At 37.0% G+C, this 22,408-nt stretch overlaps 2 protein-coding genes across 15 annotated transcripts in view; one reads left to right on the top strand and one right to left on the bottom strand.

Annotated features, from left to right (window-relative positions):
* Nucleotides 1-18,376, top strand: part of Unc-115a (actin binding LIM protein Uncoordinated 115a) — a 31,479-nt gene extending 13,103 nt beyond the window's left edge. For 2 of the 14 annotated variants that reach the window (XM_012491219.3, XM_012491213.3), the window contains exons 2-15: nucleotides 3,881-4,041; nucleotides 4,484-4,649; nucleotides 5,494-5,731; nucleotides 6,342-6,660; nucleotides 7,855-7,926; nucleotides 8,572-8,758; nucleotides 8,938-9,197; nucleotides 9,280-9,541; nucleotides 9,621-9,707; nucleotides 11,025-11,125; nucleotides 12,459-12,528; nucleotides 13,398-13,480; nucleotides 14,783-14,986; nucleotides 15,122-18,376. In XM_012491219.3, coding sequence (XP_012346673.1) covers nucleotides 3,881-4,041; nucleotides 4,484-4,649; nucleotides 5,494-5,731; nucleotides 6,342-6,660; nucleotides 7,855-7,926; nucleotides 8,572-8,758; nucleotides 8,938-9,197; nucleotides 9,280-9,541; nucleotides 9,621-9,707; nucleotides 11,025-11,125; nucleotides 12,459-12,528; nucleotides 13,398-13,480; nucleotides 14,783-14,986; nucleotides 15,122-15,235 — 2,324 coding nt within the window. In that variant the 3' untranslated portion in view covers nucleotides 15,236-18,376. The other 12 variants (XM_086912085.1, XM_012491217.3, XM_086912088.1 and 9 more) reach the window with 11 other exon arrangements.
* LOC100862955 (26S proteasome non-ATPase regulatory subunit 2) lies at nucleotides 18,178-22,369 on the bottom strand. The gene is given in 14 exon segments (XM_086912089.1): nucleotides 18,178-18,638; nucleotides 18,746-18,940; nucleotides 19,058-19,345; nucleotides 19,429-19,519; nucleotides 19,592-19,797; nucleotides 19,910-20,030; nucleotides 20,104-20,245; nucleotides 20,248-20,534; nucleotides 20,614-20,696; nucleotides 20,769-21,068; nucleotides 21,142-21,328; nucleotides 21,412-21,588; nucleotides 21,668-22,026; nucleotides 22,135-22,369. Coding segments are annotated over 14 exon segments (2,721 nt in total). The 5' UTR covers nucleotides 22,210-22,369; the 3' UTR covers nucleotides 18,178-18,428.
* Between the last annotated feature and the right edge of the window lie 39 nt (nucleotides 22,370-22,408).

Below are 22,408 nucleotides of genomic sequence, written 5' to 3'. Positions count from 1 at the left end.
TTCCTGGGGCGAGGAAAAGAACGTTTCATTTCATCGCGAGTGAAACGGAACCGGGAAAACGAAGAAAAAATTCTGGCATGAGTCACTCGAACTAGTCGTGTGACGATCGCTCTGTTATTTCCTTTAACGCCTTCGCCACTCGTTCCAGACTGGCAGAGAAAAGAAGAACGCTCGTGGCCGTTTTCTTATTCGTCGTTGTACACCGCTGAGAACCGGATATTAAAACGGAAAAAATAACGTGAAAAAAGAAAAGAAAAAGAAAAAGAATCGAATGTTGCGTAACCAAGGATATATCTCGGATATATTCGAACGTATATATGCATGTATCTGTTACTTCAGCCTTTATCTCTTTCGAGATGATACGAGTGTAGGTGATAGATCGTGTTGTTACGTCAGTTGGTGGCTAGTTTTAGCTTGTCTAAACACAAAGGTTTCTGCCTTTGAGTTAGAAGTAGCAGGCTACGTTGAAATAAACTTGGAGGAATTGACGCCGTATACATGGTATCGGAGAGTATGGAGTTATGGGGAAATTTATTTTTGGCTTAAGGAGAAAGGAAGGCCTGCTGCTAAAGGATATTTAGAACGAATCCTTATAAATCCCCTTTGACTTCGTTTCAAAAATTCCGAAGGCTTTTGGAAATCTAAAATCGTATTAAGAGTGCAACACGTTAGAAATTTCTTGACCACAAGGAAAATAGTATATCTAACGATAAACGAAGCATTGTAAAACTTGATTTATAGAGAACACTACGCCCAAGCATGTCCTAGATTTTCAACAAAGCGTCGTAACACACTCGACTTCTCACATCATCTTTGCAAATTACAACACTCGACTCCACGTCAATGGCGCTTAACATTTGCCAGTTAATCGATCACACGAGACTGTCCATAAACTTTACGCAATCGAGCCGCAGGTGTCTCGTCTGGGTCACGCCAGGTCATACCGATATAAAAAAATCCGATCGAATCTTGCCAACGTAACCGCTTCGTTACGCGATTCCGTTTTCTCCTTCTTATCCTAAGAGGGAACTTTCTTTTGAACGCTCTATCAAGAGGTTTCATCGTGGTCCAGGCGCGCAAAGGGGGCCATCTCGTCTCTTGAGCGTTAATTACGATCGACACGGAGAACACGGTGATTCGTGCGAATCTTCGTTAACTATCGTATCGACCGATCGTCCAATTAACGTAAAAACCGATTGCGAGATTGCGTTTTTTTTTTTTTTTTTTGCATCGCGCGAGAATAATAATTGGAAGTCGAGTCCCGAATTCGTATCCGAATCCATTGAGCGAATGGAAACCGGTGGACGTTGGAAATTGTCGTAAAGCCATATAAAAAAAATAACTCGAATCAATTCGAATCGCGATAAATCGTTTCTTCGTACTTCGTTGGCCAATCAACAGTGGCAATAAATTCTCTCGACCGATTTTTTTTTTTTTTTTCGTTCCATCCATTGAAAATTCACGAGCACATTGGTTGGTGACTACACCTGGTTCGACCGCTTCGATCACGAGTAAAAGAGCCAGACCTTCACCCGGATTCGATACGCGGCTCACGGTGTAAGCATAAGCACTCCGACAAGTGCTCGAACCGCTTTTTTCTTCATCTCTCTGTTTTTTTCTCCTTTTACGATTTTTTTCTCTCTTTGTTGTTCCCTCACTTTCTTGCCTCCTCCCCGTCCCCCGTCGTCGTCGTTCGCAGACGACACGTTGACACACGCGGTAAGCAGGCTTTGAGTCACGCTTTAGAAATTCCACGACGAGCGGATTACGCGTGTAACGCGCCATATTCGAGCGGTACGTGCACCGCGTGCCGATTACACCAAACTCCATTGATTAAGCGCCGCCAGAAACACGAGCATCTTTTCTTTCGAATCGACCGATCGTTCGATCGTGCGTGAGTGGAACAAGACGTAGTTTTCCCGATTATATCGAAAAAAAATTCTTGAAACTCTTGACTGAAAATCATTTCGTTTAAATTAAAGAATGGATCGCTCGAAAAGTTTTCGAGTTCTCAAATCTATTTTTATAATTTGAAACTCTCGAAACTTGAATGAAGAAAAATTTACGAGAATGTTGCGACAATATTTGTTTATCTTTGTTTAATGATAACGATAATGCAATTGCGTTTGTATTCAGAGTTTAGACTTGTTTTAATTGGACGAGAAGTCGAAGTTAAAATTTCAATTCTCGACAATATAGATATCTTTTGGAAAAATGAAACGAGCATCCTGGATTTCATAGAGTTTTGAAATGTCACAAAGTTTCGGATTCAAGTATTTTAAAAATCAAGTCTCAATCCACTTGCGATATAAAACGATTTAAATTTGTTCTCGATTTTTAAAATGGATCGGTGGAGAAAGAAATATAATAGCAATTCTTGGCGTATTAGGCTTGGTAGAAAGGTAGTATCGTAAAAGAGAAATCGTGCTTGATCGCGGGAGAGATAATTGGAATTTCAAGACGCGGAGAATCGTTTTAAATTTTCATCGTTCTCGTTCGGTATTCAACGTTTGATTATTTTACCATTCCGAATTGTAAATGCTCGAATATTGGTGGAAAGATAGGTATTTGGAATGCGTGTATAATACAGAAATATCATCGGTATTACCATGATCCAATTAGAGAACCTACGGAATCACAAATGATAAAGATCGACGCTTGTTTTCAAGGAAATCGTAGATTCAACGAGGATGTTAACGTTCCTTGCTAACATTCGCGGAAACAGATTGTATGCGGAAGAGAGATATAAAATCCACGAGTTGTTTCACTTCATTTGCTATTAATTAACGTAAAAAGTAAAAAAATTAAGAAATCGAGTTTAAATAAGATGCTCGAATTGGTTTGCAAAAAATTCGAGGAATATCCTTTCTACGTGATTAAAAGATATCGATAGAAAAGAAGGTAAAAGGAGAAAGTATATATTCGTTTGCGAAAGCTATATACCGAAAGATACGACGATCGTAGATAAAAGATTAAACCGACAAGAGATTTCCTTTCTCCACGCGAACAGAACGTCTCACAAACGAATGGTCGATGATAACGAGACCAGACGTCGTGTTTTCGGTGCACGAAAGCCTTTGGAACAACTCGTTTGCTTTAGATCTGTTGAAAGAGAGAACGATCGTTGCATGTTAGCATGGGTATCCCTCGAACTAAGATTGATAAATTAAATTGGTGGCACGGTATTAACCTTAATAAACGTGATCACAGAACAACACTCGCGTCACTTTTCGTGGCATTTTATGATCGTGATAAAAATATCTGGCAGTCGGATAAAGAATAATTCGTTAATCATTTTTCATCGAATGCAATCTTCGCTCCATAAAGAAAGTTTTAATTTTTAAGATTTCTATCGTACATCTTGATTACCGTAGAATACGATTCGTTTTGTATCGATGTCGTGGCGAGTTCTATTTGAATTGAACTTTGATTCGTATTTGCGATCGTAGCAATTTTAACTCTTTTTCCTTTTTGCCGCTTTGATATGTGATAAATGTGAATCAGATTATATCGTAGGCTGTACGACGGGGTGACTGACCTTCGAATGCGGCATGATGACAAGCGATCGAGGAATGAGCGAAAGAGATGAAATCTTTGCGCTGAATTAATTCTAAGAATATTTATGAAGATTGGGGTGAAGGCATGAAGGCGCACATTGTAAAATTGTGAACGTGAAATTTTTAAGAATATCGTTTGATTGGAAACAATCAGAGTTCTTGAAAATCTGTTCGAGAGTTGTTGAATAAGCATTCATTCATTTAAGACTACACGGTGACAAACGTTTGTCTTATCGTACACTCTATTTTCAAATATTTTTTCCCGATGCACTTATGTTATGTATACATTACAAGTTGCGTATCCCGATTATTTTTCGTTACAGGTAAAACATTCTGCCAGTCTTGTAAGAAGAAGTGCAGCGGGGAGGTACTACGAGTGCAGGACAAGTATTTCCACATAGGGTGTTTCAAGTGTGCTCAATGTAACGCGAGCTTAGCGCAGGGTGGTTTTTTCGCGCGCGAGGGCTCTTACTATTGCACCAAGGTACTGGAAAATAAAAAATAAGAAATCAAAGCTACGTTAAAAGCGTTATAAAAACCGAGAAATCCTCGATTATATGGAGAGTGTAACGCGAATCGCGATAAATACATTCATTCTTCATTTTCCTTCTTTCATTTCAAGTTTTTTTTTCTTTTTTTTTTTCTTTTCTTAATTCGAAACATTCAGAAGAAACGATAAAACGGTGTATCACGTTGAACAATTTCAAAAAAATCTCGATAAAATCGCGCGTAAAATTCGTTACAAAGTTTTCTCGTTCCTCCTCGACCTCCTCTTGATTTTATCTCGATGCGCAAATAAACCATTGTACGCGATGACAAACGAGACTGTGAAGATGGTTGAGAAGGGTATATTTCACGCGTTCGCTCCGGGATGCGATGTCTGGCGAATCGCTCGTAACGATCCTGTGGGCTTCTTAATTTTTCAGGATTACAGGGAACGGTGGGGAACAAAGTGCGCGGGCTGTGGAGAATACGTGGAGGGCGACGTGGTCACTGCCGGAGACAAGCATGCCTTCCATCCCAACTGTTTCCACTGCCAACGATGCAGACAACCGTTACTCGGACAGGGGACCAAGGTTTCCCTCGTCCAAGGTGCGTGCTTCCCATCGAGATTATTAACATTTTGTTAAATCGTTTCAGAAAAAAAAGAAACCATCGAAGCGGCACGATATTTCAAAAACCTAATCGTAATTTCTAATTGTAAATCATACTTGACCGAGGTTTAAATCCGGTTTAAACTCGAAAAGAGAACGAAGATTCGTTGGTTGTGATTCGATCGTCAGAATTGGAGTACCGGTAAACCTGTTAAAGGCAAATTACCACTTAGGTGTATCGTGAGCGAGGTTACGCTCACGTGGCCTTGTAACGATTACGCGGTGAACGCTTAAAAATACGCGCGCGTCGAAACGAGCGTATCGCAAGTTAAACTTGCTCCGTTTCGCTTCTCCTCATTGTTTCCTCGTGCAAATATTTATGCGCATCTGCCACTTCTGCCACCGTTGTTGTATCGATCTGGCCGGTCGAGGACAACGATAATGCCGCTTATTTTTAAACGATATCGCAAATAAGACAATACTACTGCGTGCAGCTTCGATTCTCGATCTTTGAACTCTTCGATTAGAAGGATGTGTACACGCGTTCCAAGAAAATTGAGACGATATCTCGAAACACGTTTACCGATTACCGTGAGAAATTGATCGATCGTATCGATCGGCGAGGCTGGAATCGGTTACTTATTTATACGCGAAGAGAAAACAACGAATGGACGAGCGCGAACGCTTCTCCTTTTCTACAAGCCGCTGGTATCGCGCGTTGCAACGATGAATCAGCCGCGGGATCGATGCTTCGTTTCTCGAATAAAAGACAATGTGGATGGAGCGTACGCGAATCGTCGACCGGATCTGTCCAATCTCAACTAACAGAGCGTTGTCTATAGGTCAAGCTCTTTGTCACCGATGCGTCGGTATCCCTGTCCGAGAGGCCTCGACGCCAATCGGGAATAGCTCCGCCACCCGAGGATCCGGAGACGGGCCCTCCGACCCCGGTGCCTGCGCTGGTTGCGGAAACCAATTACGAGAAGGTCAGGCTTTGGTAGCTCTCGATCGACAGTGGCACGTATGGTGTTTAAAATGTCACAGCTGTGACACCGTCCTTCATGGAGAGTATATGGGAAAGTGAGTGAAAACATCGTTTTATTCATCGGTTGTATTTGCAATTCTTTACATTATTGCGGGAAAATAATATCGAATTTCCGATTGAAAAATTAAACGAATTATTATGAATCAATATTGATCGTTGTCGATCATATTGAAATCATTCTTCGATAGAATTTATATCATATATTTTGTGATTGGAAACAGAAAGAATGCAAAATTTATGTAAAATTGTTCGTCTTAATTTCAGACTAGAAAACCGACGTAACTTTCTCACCAATTCATACATTCCAGTACATTTACTTATTTTTTATTTTGATCTTGGCGAAAGATTTCAGTTGAAAATCATATAACTCAAATGTGAAATTTTCATAGAATAAGTTACTTTTATATTTAATAGATGCTAGTCGAAAAAGAAACCCGAGAAAGTACGGTCTAGAAAATAGCTCGAGAAGCGTTGAAATTTCGCTGATCTTTGGTTGATAGTTAGAGCAAACGGATGGTCAGGGATTTGTCTAGATTAGAATCGGAGAAAGTTAGGACTCATTAATCCCGACCATTAGCGCTTATCTAAACCGTCTAACAAACACGCTTTTTTGAACAAACGAAATTCCTCGACTTTGATCGACAGAGACGGGGTGCCTTATTGCGAGAAGGATTACCAGAAGTTGTTCGGTGTGAAATGCGCCTATTGCAATCGTTACATCAGCGGAAAGGTGCTGCAGGCAGGTGACAATCATCATTTTCACCCGACTTGTGCCCGTTGCACCAAGTGTGGCGATCCTTTCGGCGATGGAGAGGAGATGTATTTGCAGGGCGCTGCCATTTGGCATCCCCGTTGTGGCCCGGGTCCTAGCGGACCCAACGGTATCGTGAACGGCCACGGAGAAGCTCACACGCCACAGCATCGAGAATCAGAACGGATTTCCAGCAGCGCATCGGAGATGCAGGTAAGATAGCGGGGATCGGAGGAAAGTCGGAAGTTCAATTAAGGTCATCGACTGTCCGACTACTTCCGTCGATGTTACGGTCACTTTCAATCGATCGATGAGCAGTCAAATAGGATTCGAATGTTAACCGCGATCTCTTTTTTATTTTTATTATTCGTTACCGCGAATTTTTCAATCGGAACTGGCCAACTGTGTATTTCAGTTTTTGTAAAATATTGTATCATACGTGTACATTCGTCTGTGTATAGATCACTGCATTTGTTTCATCGTTTTATTTTTGTGATTATTCTTAGCTATTTTAATATTCATTTTTTTCCCCCTGTAATCATGACAGTCATGGATCATTAAATACGTCGCGGAGGAAAGGTGTCATTAACATTTTCCGTACGGATATTCCGTGTAATATCTAATATCATCCGTCTCTGTGTATTCGACAACGCGTGATTAATTGCTTCAAATAACATTCATCTCGAACATCTCGAACATCGATATTCGCGTAATTAACGCGTGCACGATGCTGTCCACGTCCGCCAATTGCATTTTTCCGTTCAATTGCATCGTACACCGTTGATCGACCTAAATCGTGTCCGTGCGCATACTTGAATTTTGAAGTTTGCCATTCGATCGTAAAAAAAGGCGGCAGGAGGGAAATAAAAAGAGAAACAAGGGGGAGGAAAAAATAACCAAGAGGGAATATATTGCTCTCGAGCCAGCTCTGGCTCGCGAAATACGAAGTTCAGCTTGCATCGTGCTTATATTTGGACTGTTGTACGACACGTACTTTCATGTGAAACGTTTTTTGCTGCTCGGTTCATTTTTGTGTCCGTTGTTATACAGAGCAATTTAGAGTAGACCAATTTAGAGCCTACTTACTCTTCTTTTTTTTTTTTTTTATATTCGTAACTAGCTTTGTGTATAGCTTCGATCCCATTGTATTCAACGATACATTATAATGTGGCTTTTAACATGCATATGTTCCTTAACACGTCGTATCTTTATCGCACGCTTCGATGCCCAAAATTTACAATATACATATATTATACATATACATATTTATATATATATATATATACGTATATATTTTAACGATTTACCATTTATGATTTGATCTTCTTTATTATTTTTTTATTTTTATTGTTGCTTTCTTAATCGTTGTTTATCTTTTTTTTTTTTTCGCACGATCATTGTGTATAGTTTTCATTGCGGTCACGCACGCCAAGCCTGAACGGATCACTCTGCAGCCCTTACAGCAGCCTCAGTCGCAAGGTATGCCATGTATCTCCTAGCACAGCCATTCTCTCAAGAGACACTTTTAATTATTTATGAAATATTCTGAAATATTTATGATCCGTACTCCTGATTTCATTCCGTAATAGCTAGCTTCGAAAATTTTTATAGTTTGAAATTTTTACATCGATGCTGCCCTGTAAATTTTCGATTATTCCTTCTATTTACTTTGTATACAGGAAGTGGAAATATTTAAAAAAAATGAAAAGATATTATTATTAATTTATTATTAATAAATATATGCTAAATAGAAAGTGAGATATAGCTTATATATATAATTTCTTTGGTTCATCCAAAAATGATGTTGAATTAAAAATTCTTCTAGATAAAATGGTCACGAATATAACGGTTTTAATAATTATTATCGATGATAAATTTCATCACTCGTTAAGATGACTCATTATGCTAATTTATTCTCAAATATTTAACGAAGCTAGCTTTCGCGATTACGAAAGAATTTTCAATGACATCTCGAAACAGTGGATTTCTTGAGAGAGAATGAAAGCGCGTTGAGTTTTTATATTCCTTTGCCGAGTAAATTTAGCTGTATGAGAGACGCTTTAAGATTGATCGAAAAAGAAACAGCATGAGTTTAGCCGTGATAATATACGTTAATTGCCCCAGTATTACCCCGCGCGAACTGGAAGTCCCGGATTGATATTGCGAGAATACGGACGTGGTCCATCCGAAGATGTGTCTAGGATTTATACTTATTCGTACTTGACCGAAACGCCTACCCAAGGATACTTGAGACGTCCGATACAGCCGTACGACAAACCTCCGACTAGCCCACACTTTCATAGACCTAGCTGTAAGTAGTACTCATCTCTTTATTTCTCTCGAAGAAAGATCGAAAAATGGATAGAATTTTGATAAAAATTAAATCGAGCGAATCAATTTTGTAGAGTTCTACGGTCGAATAAAATATTAAAACACGAATCGGGATCGTGATATAGCGTGTCGCTATAACATGCGATGATTTTATTTTAGCGTCACGTTCGATAAGAAGCAGTGGCGGACGCAGCAGCCGATCTGGAATGCGTGCTCTGGTCGATGCTCTCAGCGAGACCAGACCAAAGTCACCGGCCAGTCAAGTAGATAATGACGAGCCAATAGAGTTGGCGCATTATCCGGACGCCATGAAACCTCCTCCTGGAACCAAACCGCCGATCGAGAGAGATGATTTTCCCGCTCCACCTTATCCTTATACAGATCCTGAAAGACGTAGACGATGGTCCGACACTTATAAGGTAACACGACGACACGAATTGCGATGTATTCCTAGGCTCTCTACGACATGTTTTATCTATGATTCGATACGATGCGATTCAGGGAGTACCTGCATCCGACGACGAGGACGAAGTGGATAACAAAACTTATATAAAGGAGGTGGAGGAGAAGTTGAAGAAAGAACAAGACGAGCTAAGCAAAATCGATACTGGAATAGCGAAAGTGTTTTTGCAAGATCGTGAAAAGGATCGAGAGAATTTGAGACACAGAGCCGCGAACGTTGATCCTAGAAATGCGTCGAGAACGCCATCAGCTGCCAGAGAACCGACTTATAGATTGCGATACGAGAGTCCAGTTGGCGCTTGTGAGTTATCATTCAAATACAATTCGTTCTTTAATCATTCCACTTTGATGATAATTGTATAAATTTAATTTTCGCGTAGCGCCTTCGAGAAACATAGATCACGCCAGACCGTGGGAGGACGATGATGGTTTCAGTTATAGATCTAGCGTAGGACCTAGTTACAACGGTAAGTTCCCTTTAAATGTGTAACCAATCTTGTCGTCACTTTATATTTATATTTATATATATATATATATTTTCATGATCGTTTCATTAACATTAAGTGATAATCATCTCATACATGTCCACACGTTCGCACATAACACTAACATTTACCACTCTATCGTTTATTGTAACATCGGCTCGTTAAATTTCGAGACGATAATAGGGGTGGGGGTAACAAAAAAAATCCCTTTCATATTACAAAAAAAAAAAAAAAGGAAAAAAGAAAGAAAGAAAGTAATATATAAAATAAAAAATTAAAAAATCTCCTTTATCGTGGAACGGAACGTTGCAACATGCGAATCTTGCAGTGGGAAGGGGTGATGATGCTCGATTAACGAACGATAACACACTGTGCGTGTAAACTCGAGCAGGAGTTTATAAGTTAAGTGGCATAGCACCAAATACCACAGCACACACTGGGCGCCCATTAACGTGACAGGTGATGTATTTATTCCGCTTCTGCATGTGGTCGGCAATATTACCTTCGATGTGCTTGCCTCTTCTTATCTTTCTCGATTATTTCTTTAATAATAAGCCAAAATACAAAGTAACAGAAATAGCGTGCGTGGAAAGTTCATCCTTTTCAAGTAGCGTAATATCGATTACCATTATTTCGTGCGTGATTATTCATCAATATGTTTATACATACGATTGATTCATTACTTAGACAATATTTTTGCTATTTCCTTTCTTTCTCCCTTTCTCGCATGATAATATTATCTATTGTAAATTTCACTCTTGGCAACCTCATTCATTCATACACGAACACATATCGCTCCAAACTTCATTCTCTCTCATACTTTTATGGAATGTTTTTTTTTTATTTTTTTTTTTTATTTTTTATTTTTAAAAATTTTTTTTTTTTTTTTAATTACTATACAATATTGGAAGATAATCGCAATACATACGCGCTCGGAAATACGTATATTATCAATTTGTATAAAATCAATATATTCTTAACAATTGTACAAATTTTCATTTCGCCGCATGACAGTTGTCACATCTTCAGCATTGCATAAACTTTTTATATTGCTTTGCGTATAAAACGAAAAGAAAGATTGTTGTTATATATGCAGTATTATATATGTATTTCTCTAGTAGGCTGACATATTTTCGTGGCATATTTTGGCCTGGTTGAACGCATATATCTTCCAATGTTGGAAACACTCAAAGAAAGTCGATAGGATTTACCGCTATCTACGTTAGCCAACACTGCTACCTGTATCATCGTGTCTCTATTTGTGTTTTTGTGTTTGTGTTGTGTTTGCGTGGGCGGCAGTTGGGAGGTCATCGGCACGTTCCCCGGCTCCCAGAAACTATCCACCCCTTGGTACTCAACGCGCCTTCACTCTTCCAAACGCCGCTAGGCACTATCATTCGGTGAGTCCGAGAACTTTCCAATTCACCTACCGTTGATCTCAAGTCAAGTTCAAAATTAGCGTAAAAAAAAAGAAGAAAAAAAAAAAAAAAAAAAAGAAAAGGACAAAGAAAGAGAGGAGAGAAAATTCTCTTTCTGTTATCCTTACAATGCGGCAGTGTGCTGCGAGCAAATTTCATCGGTCTGAGATTCGTTTTTCAGCGTATTGAAACGGGGGAAAAAAGAACGAGACTTCTCAAGAGCAGTCGTCGCGTAATAAAGATCGAAAAGAAAAACGATTCGTTGACTTGTCTTCACGGGAGGAATGCTTTTTGTTCTCTTAAGCTTATTTGGAGAAGCGTACGTTGATCGTATTTTACATATACACACAGGTGTTGGCTTCTTCGTATATACATAATAAATATAATATATTCTATAATTACATATATATATATATTTTTATCTTTTTTCATTGTTACGTATTACCTTGCACAGTATTAAACGAGAAATAAATGCTTGCGCACTTCGAACATCGGATATATACGTTCCACCATTTTGCCGTGGGGATGCGTTATAAACAGATCGACAAACGAAAACTCGAACAATGAGGATATTTTTACACGATAGTTTTTAAATTTTCTTTTCTTTTTTTTAATTATTCCTCTTCTCTTTTATCTTTGACGATCTTCTCTTTCTTTCTCTCTTTATAAGAAAAAAGGAAAAAGGTTGTCAAAGATAAATCTGAATTCTCTAGTGTTCGTGAAATGAGATAAAACGTACGTAAAAACAAAAAAGAAGAGGATAAAATGAAATCTCTCGATGATTCGAATCTTGTACACGAGTGGGATCAAAACCACCTCCGTAATTATTTTATGCACAGAATGTGTGTTCTTTTTTCTTGTATTTTTTTGTACTTGGCGAACGTTGGGCATTCGTATGGGAATGAAAGATTTCCACTATTCCCGTTTACACTAATCAGTAATACTGTCGATTGACTGATTTGAAACCAGTTGTGAGCTCCCTTCGGCACATCCCGAAGCCAGGGTACGGTCTGGCACCGCGAAGTCACACCTTCTCCTCGACCGGCGGTTCTGTATCTGCTCTCCCTGTAAGTCTTGCACCGCGTCACAATCGACGACCAAAAAAAAAAAAAAAAAAAAATTTTTTTCTTGCACCGTTGTTGCTGATTTTTACAAATATAAAGTAAAAAGAAAAAAAAAGAGAATGAATGAAAAAAAATATATATGTTGTAGAGATAATGATACACGTTTTAATTATCGTTCTTTTAATCCGTTGATTAATCACGAATGTCCATGTTTCGGTTGTATCTAAGATTTACGCTTTTTTGTCGTCTAGGGTGATTATTCGTTCAGTGGGATGGGAGACAAGACGCACAGCACTGATTTCTCATCTGGCAAATCAGATAGTGAGTAACCCAGAAAGGAAACTGATCACACATAACATATACACATATGGTTACCTTGCAATTACATTTCATTCGTGCAGTATATCGAATTTTTTTGTATATGCTTCTTTTTTTCTTTTCTTTCTTTTCTTTCTTTTTTTTTTTTTTTTTTTTTTTTTTTTTTAATTTTTAATTTCTACTTTTTATTTTTTATTTTTGAATCCACGAGTAGAAAACACTCGTGAAAAATATATATATATTTCGTTCTGTCTCGATTATTCTAATCTCTAATATCTGAGCATGCTTTACTAATGCATCTTTGCTCTATCATTTACTGTCACTTCTTCTCTCTTTTTCTCTTTCTCTTTCTCTTTTTTTTTTTTTTTTTTTTTTGTATCTTGGTTTAATTACGACGCCTAAGTATCATACGATTCTAGCGGTACTATTCCATATTAGATTTAAAATTGCATAATAAAACTTGTTTGATGAATCCATTAACCAGATGAGTTTTTATAGTGTGCCCAAGTGACAGTACCTATTCGTGACTTTATGACACGATAATTCTTTGATCATTCACAGCTGGTATATATCGTGTAGCTTAGAAAATGAAATTCAGGTCATATGTGTAATATAATCATCGAACATTTGCTTATACAGTAATTTGATCGGATCAATCGTATTCCCGATCGTTGGAAGTGCAAGTGCCAACTTCGTTGATCCGTTCACTCAACGATATATTTTATATTTAATCCGATCGTTCGGATTTTTCTCCATCGACACGGAATACGATCGAATCGACCGATGGAAAGATTGTAATTTAACATATCGAAATGGTTTGTGCAATATGGTTTGACATGGTTTTCTTTCCCATTTTTTTCCCCCAATTTTAGTATCGACAGGAAGCATCACGGATGTGGATCGACGGGCATTGGTATGTACCACAGCCCCATACTACTCCCGGCGAATTAGCATGGTTTGTAGCTTGTTTTGCATATGAATTATTTAACAGCATATTATCATTGGCGCGCGTTTATCATAAAATTAGATAGACATTCGCGTGATTTCTTGAGATACGAAGAATTTTCGTAGAAACGAGAGAACGAGTGCCGGCCAAATCGTTCGTAAATCTAAATCGGATTAAACGTATTTGTATATAACGAGATTTTGCCGGTTTGTTTATACTTGTATAATAATATAACGTTTGTACATATACAAAATTGTATATTGATTTACGCATGCACGTGCTGTACATTTGCTACGATATATATATATATATTTTTTTTTAATGAATTCTTTTTTTTTTTCGTTTTTGCATCTTTTTGTACAATTTTTTTTTCTTACCTTGGCATATTTGAAGATTGCATATTTGATTTTGACCTTGCGAGAAAATTGGACACGATCGCGAGAGTTCGATTGATCGTTTGCAATGTCTTGAATATATGTACACCGAAAGATTAATCGGCTTTTTCCTTTTATTTTAGATTGATAGATTTCTTTATACGCTTGTTATTAGTCTTATTTGTTCGTTACGATAACACGATGTGAGTTTCGCGTACGAAATGTTAGAGCGTCGAAAATAATTAAAAATCTCGAATAAGGCTAACGAGACTGACGTGTATTTGCGGTGTTCTCATGACTTGACTGCATATTCTGCATCCGTGGCATAATCAGTGCATACGAGACGGGAAACGGAACTATATGCCTAAACTGAAATTAACGTGCATGAGATTGTAACGTGTGCGATGCGTGTTTCGATTGCTTTGTTCTCTTTTCTATCGGTTAAGAATAAAATTTGAAGAAGAAAAAAAGTGTAATGTAACTGTTGCATCGAATCGTATAATTCATTAATTAAAGTGCACGAACAATTTCCAATCGAAGAGCAACCAGTCGGAAAATTAATCCGTAAAAAATGCCAGTTCCTATAATTCGTTTCAGTCTAGCTCTATGGTTCTGTCTCGTGTTAAGCTCTGTCGAATCATTCATTAACAGATGCGGTGTTATGCCGATTCTTTTTGTTGCTATATATATATATATGTGTATTAGCTCTTGTTACGGACAACAATCGATCCGTTGCAAGATGAAAGATTCTCGCATCAATTTCTTTTCCATTATATCAATTTCTTTTCCACGAACTCAACGAATTCAATTTAAAAATTAATACATAAAAAAATTGTGCGAGAAAATTTCGAACGGCTGCACCGCTATTAACGCTCATCACACGTTAGAATGGATCAAACTTTACAATGGAATAATTAACGATTGAATGATTGTTCAGAATGATGGTGGAATGCTGCCATCATCTACCACGTATACAGGTGGCCTAGGTTCGGTAGTTGGAAGTCACGGGGGCCATCACGTAAGGAGATCACTGCCAGACATGGGGACAGCACCGTCCGAACCGCCGAAACTCTATCCTTATCATTTACTCGTCATCACAAACTACAGGCTGCCCGCTGACGTGGATCGTTGTAACCTCGAAGTGAGTTATCGAGAAATCGTTTTATATATTTTAATTAAGCGATGATATTTTATCATCAGCAAACAGATTGTTTTTCTTTAACAAATGTGAATATCGTTCATTGTTTTTTTTTCCCCCTCTCTTTTTTCTTTTCAGAGACATCTTTCCGACGCGGAGTTTGAGGCAGTACTTCAATGTACTCGTGCCGAGTTCTACAGATTGCCGCAATGGCGTCGTAACGAAATTAAAAGACGTGCCCGGCTGTTTTAACTGGCAGCTATCACGCTACGTGTTCTACTTATTACCTTCATCGTATCACGACTGTGTTACCGTGCTATAGAGTGTACATTCCGTCGGCGTGGTAGGTGTATGAATGAGAGAAAAAGAGAACACGTTGTTCGGGGAATCAACGATTCGTACCGATTTTCGATCGCGAACATCAACGATATCAAAGCGTTGTCATCGTTGCGAATGCAAAATAAAAAAAATCGAGGCAATCTCGATCTCGCCTCATTTCGTACACGTTCACAGAGACACGTATAAACAAAATGCATACACACATGTTTAAACACGTATAAACACACGTTCGCACGATGACGCAAATACTTATAATATATATACATAAAGGAGCACTACCATTTGACGTCAATTTTATTCTCTCAGCAACGAATCCACAGGCAGCTTGATTTTTGATCGTTCACAAACTATTTCATCGTATCCTGTGATTTCGATGCTTCTTTCGGGAGAATCTATATGTTGTTCATAAGGAAACGAAAGGAAGATATGTTCAACCGTTTCTGTGATTGACAGAAAAAGACCTGCTCGACTTGGTCGAAGACGAAACTTGAGAATTGAAGAAAAAGGGTTGAAAAAGAGTTTATGATTCGACGTTGTTTAACGAAAGGAAACATGTATTGTATGTATATCAACTATTAACAGTGATGGTTTCATGGGGAATATTTCAAGCAGAAAATTGTTATCCTGTATTTAACATGTACACACTTTCACGACTATAATTTTCACGAAAAGTGGGAATAGTAGATGAGTAATAATAATTTTAGAGAAATAGCTGAAAGTAAAGGTGGTCAGGATTGTCTAAAATTTTATCATTTAACTGGAACATCATTTTGTGACTTAGAATTTACCCGTGAACGTCGACGTACATATAAAATAGCGCGATGAGAAGATGTGCAAGATTCAAAGCGAATAAAAAGTGAAAAAAAAATGGTAATACTCGTCGATACGCAAACGTTGATGTAAATAAACGAAAGAGAAATCTTAGAAAAAATGAAAGAAGCAACGGAAGTACGAGGAAGTATATATAAGTATATATATATATATATATATACATATATGTACACATATATGTACAAACGTATAATACCATTTTGAAAATTCGCTTGAATCACGAAACACACTTACTATTTGCAAAAAGCTATAACATAAACGCGCTATTATTATAGAAATTATCATTATCATTATTATTAATTTTTAATTATTATTATTATTATTATTATTATTATTATTATTATTATTATTATTATTATTATTATTATTATTATTATTATTATTATTATTATTATGATCATCATCATCATTATTATTATATTTTACTATAAGCAATTTAAAATATAACTAGATAGGAAATCCAGCTTGTCGAATGACGTAATTATCAACGTATTTAAATATCATCATCGAGTTTGCTCTTTTTATTTTAATTGGGTATACAAGAGATACATTTATTGACAAACGATATTACACAAATTTTCCTCAACTCGACTTTTATATATATATGGATCAAACTCGAAGAATTGAGTTTCGCAATGTTGATGATTAAAAAATATGTAAAACACGAATATGTATCAATATTTATTTGGATAAAGAAAAATTATCGAAAAAAAAAACAAAAAAAGAAAACAACAGTTACCACAACCAATTATTCTTGTGCGAGCGAATATATATGTCAGGCGGCAAGCTGAAAACGTAAAAAGTGGAATATGTTACAATAGAACTGTTAAATTTCCAACAGGATGCAATTATTTGTATGGTTTTGTGAAGTATAACTTATATAAAAATAATTTGCAACGTAAAAGAGAAAAAAAGATACGATATGTTTCCAATGCTAAAAAAGATCCACGCGGGAGTGTGCATATTTTAAACGAGTCAAAAATCACGTTTTATTATATATCTCGCCTCCTGTTCTAAGTTAGACGTGTCTATATATAAATGTCGACAGACATTTCTAGACACGACAGCTTTCTCTGGCACGAAAGAACATCTTTGACAAAGTACATATTGTAATTACGTTCGTGCAATTTCCTGGAGTGTTTCTCGTGGCTTCGTTACGAAGAAACGTGCTCCATGATCTTGTGCAATATAATAATGCGAGCTCGCGAGACGAAGAGAAAGAAAAAAAATTAAGAAAGAGAAAAGTAACCATGCACACCACGTGAAAGAATTAATTATTTGTGTCGAGGAAGCGAGAAAGGAATAGATCTTTCTTCTTTCATTCGCGCGATATCGTTTCTTGTTTCCTCGTGGTCTGCTTTTGTACACATTATCAGAATCAATAAACTGCAATATTTATCTTTCATTTGCAGTATTTTACCAATAGATGTTGAATCGTTTTTTGAAAATTTTATGAATTATTTGGTCTTTGGGTTACTTTTTACTTTTAAGTCATTCTCATCTTATGTTCTTTCTTTTTCATTGCGTTTTATAATATTTCCTATGTTGTGTTCCGTTTCTTGATTTCTTTCTTTTTCTTTTCTGCGTATTGTGTTTTCTTTTTCTTTTCTTTTTCTTTTTCTTTTTTTTTTTTTTTTTTTTTCATTTTTACTTGAATGAAGAGAGTCATACGTTTATAAGTTTTAATTTATGACAATGAATGATAAAGTGATTCTTACCATGATCGCTGTCAGGTCATGGTGCATCATTGTCGTTTACACCGTGCAATGCGAACCAATGTATGTTTCTGTTGTATAGAGCACATTGCTTCCGCTAGTCCCTGAAGTTAAATAAACGCAACATACAAAGAAAGAAGCTGATTCACGCGTCTCTTCACATTCTTATCGAAGCGATTTATAGACGCGATTGAACCTTTGCTCGGGTCAGTTGCGTTCTTTTCACGTTTTCATCGTTGTCAAAATGATGATACATTGCGAATATATGTAGTTATCGATCGGTTATTGTACAAGATTTTCTTTTAACTGTTTTTCTCGAAAATATTATTTTTACTTTTTATTAAAAACAGAATGGAAAATTATAATGTATCGTATATAAACACATCGTTCGCATTTTGGTTCCTAGTAAATTCTTCGCCTTGCATAATATAACATTTCTATCGATCATGTTTCTTATTACTATCTCGTGAAATAAATAAACCATTTGTCTCAGCGTTGCCTTTCGCAATCTGGCTTTATTTTATTACCCATTGTCTTGTATTATTATTTCAGAAGTAAATCTAGGAGCTGTTCAACTTCTCCCGAAGAATAACAAAACCTTCTAGAATACAAGATAACGGCTCATACTCGTCTAAAGCAAGTTCTGCCCGTTCTCCAGAAGAAAGCAATGTTGGCGTTGTGTGCACGTATCCAGCAGAGATGGATTTAGGATTGCCAGCTTTGCCCACGATGTCTACAGCTTGTCCAACTCTTACGGACACCGGTAGAGTCTGATCAAAATATTATTTTCATCCATTTTAAATATTCCAATCAGTATCCATCAATTACATATTCACATTTTTTTCTGATTCCTGCAAGAAAAATTGCAAATACATACTTGCAAATTTTCATCCAAAGTGACCAACCATCTGGGTTCCATCGCAAGCGCCAGACAGTACATCAAGTAATGAGATTTCGCCAAGATCAGATTCTGACAATCGAGAAAAGCCACCAAAACTACCAGTAACCCAGCTAAGGCTGCTCTATCCAATATTTTGGAACCATATCGTAAGGGAGATATGGATAAAGTACCCTGACAAAGAATTTTAACAAAATGAAAATGAACGAATCGCCAAATATTTAAGATGGATCAAATTTATATATATATATATATATATTTTTTTTTTTTTTTTTTTTTTTTTTTTATTACTTTGCCAAGATGAACCAAGCCTTGGGAAATTCGAACGAGGAACAGATGTAAGGGATTTTTTGCGTGGTAGCAGGCCAATTGTCTCAACATGGTGGCAAGTCGGGCATTATTTGTTCCTGCACCGACGAGACCGAGAGCAAAGATTGCACTGTTGGCTACCTCAGAGTCATTATCGTGGCTGTATTTATTTAGGACGTCGAGAACTGCCAAGTCTGGATTCGACAAAGAAGATAAACCTAGAGCCAATGGCATTGCTCGTCTTGCATATATAGATCCGTATCTTCCAATCTGAGAAATAATCCCTTATAGAAACATCAATGATCGTATATTGACACTTTTAAATCAAGGGATTAAACAATTTTTCTTATCACCTGACCGAATATCCTCGAATTCTCTTTTCCCTCTCCCAGTGCAACAGCAGCGACACCCAAAGTAGCTATAGCCTGCGACGAGCCGATTTCTCTGAAGGATACATGGAAAATTATGAAAAGGTCATGATAAATATAAATAATAAAAATGCGATTAAAAGAGCACTTTGATCCCCCGTGTTGTTTCTCTTCTAACTTCTCTTTGGTTTTTTTCTCAGAAAATTCGATAATTCGATGGCGTTGATCGCAACAACTGCTCACAGGACTGCTAGCCGGCGTAGCGGGAATACTTTCACCATCCACCGGTTCCGAACATATTCGTAACAATTCCTGAACAATCAATACATCCCCTGTCCCAGCGTATGCACATACCTGAGGTCAATGAATATCTTTTAACCTTTATGATTTTTCATTTTTATATTTATATTTATATTTAATTTATATTTAAAAATATATAATATCTTAATGAAATTGACAGTATTGCCTGTAGCATAGTCTGCGCAGCAAGCTTGTAAGGATCTGGTAAGACTTCGAGTGCGGCCGAAGAAGCCTCTATGACATCGCGACAACCCATGTAGACCATTCCCAGTGCCAGTGACAGAAATCTATACAAAAATAAACTCGAAACAATTCTTCTTCGCCATCGTTTTAAACTCGATGAATGTATTTCTTTTTAACCTAGAATGGGTACTAGATAACTTTTGAGGAGTAAACTCTAGTAATTTCTGTAGAAGGGTCGAAGAAGCTTCAGCATCGGCAGAACCAACGTTTATCAATCCTATCGCAATTGCTCCCAAAGACATAACTTCCATGCTATCTAAAAATTGTTCATTACGCGAAAGATTCTTTCTTTCTAGCTATCCATAAACGTACTTCCATTGTCCACCAGAACTCCCGTTAGAAGCTCCGTAACATCAGATCTTTGTGAACCAGCGTAAGCTAAACCTAAACCCAAAATGGCCCCAATTCTCAACGTGGCGTTTTCAGAAGACACATAATCGCTGAGAAGTGCCAGTGCTGGATCACATTCATTGCGAATGCCACAGTTAACCAATCCTATAGCAAGTAAAGCACCTGCTTTGATGTTGTAATCGTTCGTATAAAGATATCTGCGAGGAAAAACACATCTTAGCTCTTGGACATTTGTTCGTAAATTATAATTTCATTACGATAAAAGACGCGAATCACTTGTCGATAGGTACCAGTCCACCATCTACGTCCCACATGTGTATCAGTCCCAAGGAAGCGGTTGCAGAGAGCATTCCGTGTTCCTATCAAACAATTTACTTTAGCTTTGAATAGTTTAAATTTTTTCTTTTAAAAAAAATCTCTTTTATAAAAACCTTATTTTTATAAACCCAACATTCTGAAGTGTTGTCCATCAGTTTATCTTGGCCGAAACCAGCATGAACGAAACCGGAAACGAACGTGGCTGCTAAATTGGCTCTGGCTGAATCGTGTTCCGCGCGTCTCAAGGTATTAGTTTCTAACCAGGTTTTGTAAATATCGTCTGGATGTTTGGGTTCTAAAATGTCGAGTTCCCTTGCAAGTAAATGAAAATGATTGTTTACGTGGCTGTTACTCAAAATGGCTTCGATATCCTTTGCGTCATCTCCTTGATAATCTTTTTTCAACGGGGTCTCCTAATGATCAATAAATTATATGAATGAAATTATTGAATTTTGAATAATTCATACGAGAGATGTGACAAATTACCCTTTGTCTAACGAGTATGAATGCCAATTGTTTTCGCATTAAAGTATCGGGGCAGGTGACGAGACACTTGTGTACAAGATCTGAATCTCCCAGTTGAAGGGCTACTAACATTGCTTTGCAATATTCTTTGAATCGTAAATAATGATCAACTACGACTTGCAATATTTGTCTTCTTTCGGTATCCTCGCTGATAATTAAATAATATAAAAATAAATGAGATAAAATTTTATAAATTTTTTAATAATAATTGCATTACGTGAGAAAATTGACCTATAAGCTGCACAACTCTCTAAATATCGACAGACTCTTTCAAAATTCGTGATATCCAAAGACTCGTTTAAAAAATTCAATTGATCGATCTCCAAACATAGATCGCAACCAGGTATCTCTGCGTTATGCTTCATGTCGAATTTTATGATACCTTTTACTAAAGGAGTAAGCTCTGTTCTGTCATAAATAAATAAAAAGAAAATAATAAAAAATTTGTTCGGTGAGAGAAATTCATTTCTTAAGATCTAAAATATACCTTATACGATTCTCATCTTTTACAGGAGAGTTTGTCCATTCATCTACGATTTCACCTTCGAGTTGTCTTACGTACTCATGACCCCATTCGCCAGGTTTCGTTACTTCACCTTGGATGCAATATCGAAGGCACTCTTTGGATCCTGGCAATGCCCCTGCCATCGATAATACGCTCAACACTTCCGCAAATTGATGTCTCACTTTGTCATTTTGAATATTTTCATAAGCATTTTTCATATCATTATACGATATCTTTAAATATTTGAGCGGTTTTGGTACAGAAGTCATCGAGGTGGTCGAGGTTTGCATTAGTAATCGAAGTTGACTCAGAGCTATCAACATTGCATCTTCGTCCTTTCCCTCAAATTATAATTGACACGTCATTGGGTTGCTTGGGTTAGGTCATGATCCATAATAATTATTAAGTTAAAAAAAATGAATCTTATATGGAGATTAATTCTTATTTACCAGTAATACATCGGCCAGTTGAAATAATTCTTCCTGTAATCGCGTGTCTTCTTCGTCCTGATTCAAACATTTCATTTGATTTAAAAAATAAAATGAATTCAAAATTACGTATTTTTAGAGAATATTATATGATTACCATTTCAGATTCTTTTTGTTGACCGACTTTAGCCATCTTTTTTTAACGTTTTTTGCAGAATTTTCAATTTTTAACAACTATTTTTAACGTAGAATTAGATTATTTATTTACGAAATTCGTGAAAATAGTTGATAACAC

This window comes from Apis florea, unplaced genomic scaffold (assembly GCF_048593485.1).
Source record: "Apis florea isolate Af1SG1 unplaced genomic scaffold, ASM4859348v1 contig_3367_pilon, whole genome shotgun sequence".
Taxonomy (NCBI): Eukaryota; Metazoa; Arthropoda; class Insecta; order Hymenoptera; family Apidae; genus Apis; species Apis florea.
This window is presented reverse-complemented; position numbering and strand designations above follow the sequence as displayed.